The 4141-nt window shown below is 42.2% G+C and overlaps 1 protein-coding gene across 1 annotated transcript in view; it reads left to right on the top strand.

The window, feature by feature from the left end:
* psda (pleckstrin and Sec7 domain containing a) overlaps positions 1–4141 on the top strand; it is a 74228-nt gene that overhangs the window by 42608 nt on the left and 27479 nt on the right. Inside the window, exon 12 of the mRNA XM_046065244.1 lies at positions 1386–1475. Coding sequence (XP_045921200.1) covers positions 1386–1475 — 90 coding nt within the window. The remainder of the gene's footprint in view (positions 1–1385; positions 1476–4141) is intronic.

Here is a 4141-nt window from a genome sequence, read left to right as displayed (position 1 = left end):
TATATATATCACGTACTGAGAGTGTCACAGTAAAAGTATATATATCACTTACTGAGAGTGTCACAGTAAAAGTATATATATCACGTACTGAGAGTGTCGCAGTAAAAGTACTCGTGCTGCAGTAAAAGTATATATATCACGTACTGAGAGTGTCACAGTAAAAGTATATATATCACGTACTGAGAGTGTGACAGTAAAAGTACTCGTCCTGCAGTAAAAGTATATATATCACGTACTGAGAGTGTCACAGTAAAAGTATATATATCACTTACTGAGAGTGTCACAGTAAAAGTATATATATCACTTACTGAGAGTGTCACAGTAAAAGTATATATATCACGTACTGAGAGTGTCACAGTAAAAGTATATATATCACGTACTGAGAGTGTCGCAGTAAAAGTACTCGTGCTGCAGTTAAAATACTGTCAAGCCATTAAAGAAATGTATTAATAGAATGAATTGAAATCACATATATTGATATTTGCTGTGCTAAGCATTTAAAATATTTTAATTCAAATATATTTTGGTAGATGAGTGCATCAGTGAAAATACATTCATAACCTTTTTTCCAATGTTCATATGCAACAACAATTTTTATTGAAAATACTAATAGTGTTTTTGTGACCTTAAAGAAACTTTCGGAGGACGCTGCTGAACAGGAGCAGGTCACGCCTGCTTAGATCTTAAGTCACAGTAACGTATATTTCTGTCGTTTTCTCTCCTTAAAAGAAACTCACTAGCAAACAGAAACAAAACTTTAAAGCTAAATAAAAACGCATTGTGAGACAAAGGTTGTGAAACTGGGGGGTGCAGAGCTGCTTCAGGGGGGTCGTGGATGTTGAGCGGACCTGAAGATGCATAAATGTTAGCAGGTCTCCCGATGAGCTTTTTCAGCGGCGCTGGTTAAATGTACACAGAGCAGCGGATACGAGTCGCCTCCATCCACGAGGTAGCTCCGCCCTAAAGCCTCCCCTGCTTCCTGGTCTGTGTTCCTCTAAATGGGACCATAATTTACTAAATGAACATCATGCTGTGTTGAAAAAGACTTGAAACTAGCGACTGAGACCAGAAACTCATCAGGAAAGTGTTTACTGAGGGAATAAATCAGCTGACAAGTAGAAACAGTTTCTCACAGACTTCTTCCTGCTTGTTGACGTTACCGTAACACTGTACAGAAAAAACTCTTGTTAAATAGTGTTTAAATAAATTATAGAGCTAAAGGAAGTGATGCACCTCACCTATTCTGTCCAGGTGAATTATGGGAAATGTAGGATTCAGGTTCTGCTTCTTTTCGGACCTTTCTGATTTTAACCCGACTCTCGTTCGGCCCCCAACTTTATTTAAATACAACTAACACAGTTATTTAAAACTGTGTGTGTGTGCAGAACGTGGGGAAGAGGATGTCCAGCAGCCAGTTCGTCTCCAACCTGGAAGGTCTCAACGATGGAAAAGACTTCCCCAAAGATCTGCTGAAGGTACGACTGAGACACGCACACACTTACACAACTAACGCACACACTAACACGACTAACGCACACACTAACACGACTAACGCACACACTAACACGACTAACACACACACTTGCACGACTAACACACACACTTGCACGACTAACGCACACACTTACACGACTAACGCACACACTTACACGACTAACGCACACACTTACACAACTAACGCGCACACTTACACAACTAACGCACACACTAACACGACTAACACGCACACTTACACAACTAACGCGCACACTTACACAACTAACGCGCACACTTACACAACTAACGCACACACTTACACGACTAACGCACACACTAACACGACTAACGCACACACTAACACGACTAACACACACACTAACACGACTAACACACACACTTACACAACTAACGCGCACACTTACACAACTAACGCACACACTTACACAACTAACGCACACACTTACACAACTAACGCACACACTAACACAACTAACGCACACACTTACACAACTAACGCACACACTTACACAACTAACGCACACACTTACACAACTAACGCACACACTTACACGACTAACGCACACACTTACACGACTAACGCACACACTAACACGACTAACGCACACACTTGCACGACTAACGCACACACTAGCACGACTAACGCACACACTAGCACGACTAACGCACACACTTGCACAACTAACGCACACACTAGCACAACTAACGCACACACTTGCACAACTAACACACACACTTGCACGACTAACGCACACACTTGCACAACTAACACACACACTAGCACAACTAACACACACACTTGCACAACTAACACACACACTTGCACGACGCACAGGGATCCTTGGCCCGTGATTGTCAGAGCGACAAAGAAACAGGGAGACGCATTAATTTCAGCTCTTCATGACTGCCGGGCTGAACGAGTGTGTGCGTCTCTCTGTCTCTTTCTCCCACTCTTTTGTTTCCATCTCAGCCTCCGAGCGATCAGCATGAATCTGCGTCACCTCTTCACCTCCATCATCATCATCATCCCTCTCTGTTAGTGTGTGTGTGTGTGTGTGTGTGTGTGTGTGCGTGGGCAGCAGCTCCGACTGACTGAGAGGAAGAAAACAGTGAATTCAGACTCTTTATAAGTGAACAACATCAATTATTCTCAGAGAGAGGGTTTTTATTCCAGATCTTCTTCCTCTCTCGCAGTGTTTGTGAAGGACTACACTGATGATTGTTTGTCTTTCCAAACCTCCAGATTTTCATGGTTTGATTTAGATTTCCCAACATTTAAAAGAAATAAACACTTCCTGCACCAACACGACAACCCTGATGACAACACACGTGTACCAGCGTCTGAAACGAACAAGCTCACTATCTCCATATCTGATTAACTTAAAATATGTGAAATATAAATAAACAGCCATCTGTGTTCTACACGGACTTTAGCGTCAGTGATGTTCGCTTTAGTGACGTTAACGTCAGTGACTTTAGCTTCAGTGATGTTAGCTTCAGTGATGTTAGCTTCAGTGACGTTAGCTTCAGTGAGATTAGCTTTAGTGACGTTAGCTTTAGTGACGTTAACGTCAGTGACTTTAGCTTCAGTGATGTTAGCTTCAGTGAGATTAGTGTCAGTGACGTTCGCTTTAGTGACGTTCGCTTTAGTGACGTTAGCTTCAGTGATGTTAGCTTCAGTGATGTTAGCTTCAGTGACGTTAGCTTCAGTGAGATTAGCTTTAGTGACGTTAGCTTTAGTGAAGTTAACGTCAGTGACTTTAGCTTCAGTGATGTTAGCTTCAGTGACGTTAGCTTCAGTGACGTTAGCTTCAGTGAGATTAGCTTTAGTGACGTTAGCTTTAGTGACGTTAGCTTTAGTGACGTTAACGTCAGTGACGTTAACGTCAGTGACTTTAGCTTCAGTGATGTTAGCTTCAGTGACGTTAGCTTCAGTGAGATTAGTGTCAGTGACGTTAACGTCAGTGAGATTAGCTTCAGTGACGTTAGCTTTAGTGACGTTAACGTCAGTGACTTTAGCTTCAGTGATGTTAGCGTCAGTGACTTTAGCTTCAGTGATGTTAGCGTCAGTGACGTTAGCTTCAGTGAGATTAGTGTCAGTGACGTTAACGTCAGTGAGATTAGCTTCAGTGACGTTAGCTTTAGTGACGTTAACGTCAGTGACTTTAGCTTCAGTGATGTTAGCGTCAGTGACTTTAGCTTCAGTGATGTTAGCGTCAGTGACGTTAGCTTCAGTGAGATTAGTGTCAGTGACGTTAACGTCAGTGAGATTAGCTTCAGTGACGTTAGCTTTAGTGACGTTAACGTCAGTGACTTTAGCTTCAGTGATGTTAGCGTCAGTGACTTTAGCTTCAGTGATGTTAGCGTCAGTGACGTTAGCTTCAGTGAGATTAGTGTCAGTGACGTTAACGTCAGTGAGATTAGCTTCAGTGACGTTAGCTTTAGTGACGTTAACGTCAGTGACTTTAGCTTCAGTGATGTTAGCGTCAGTGACTTTAGCTTCAGTGATGTTAGCGTCAGTGACGTTAGCTTCAGTGAGATTAGTGTCAGTGACGTTAACGTCAGTGAGATTAGCTTCAGTGACGTTAGCTTTAGTGACGTTAACGTCAGTGACTTTAGCTTCAGTGATGTTAGCGTCAGTGAC

Source organism: Micropterus dolomieu, linkage group LG12, assembly GCF_021292245.1.
Source record: "Micropterus dolomieu isolate WLL.071019.BEF.003 ecotype Adirondacks linkage group LG12, ASM2129224v1, whole genome shotgun sequence".
Classification (NCBI taxonomy): domain Eukaryota; kingdom Metazoa; phylum Chordata; class Actinopteri; order Centrarchiformes; family Centrarchidae; genus Micropterus; species Micropterus dolomieu.
Note: the sequence above shows the minus strand (reverse complement) of the source record. Positions and strands in the feature narration are given on the sequence as shown.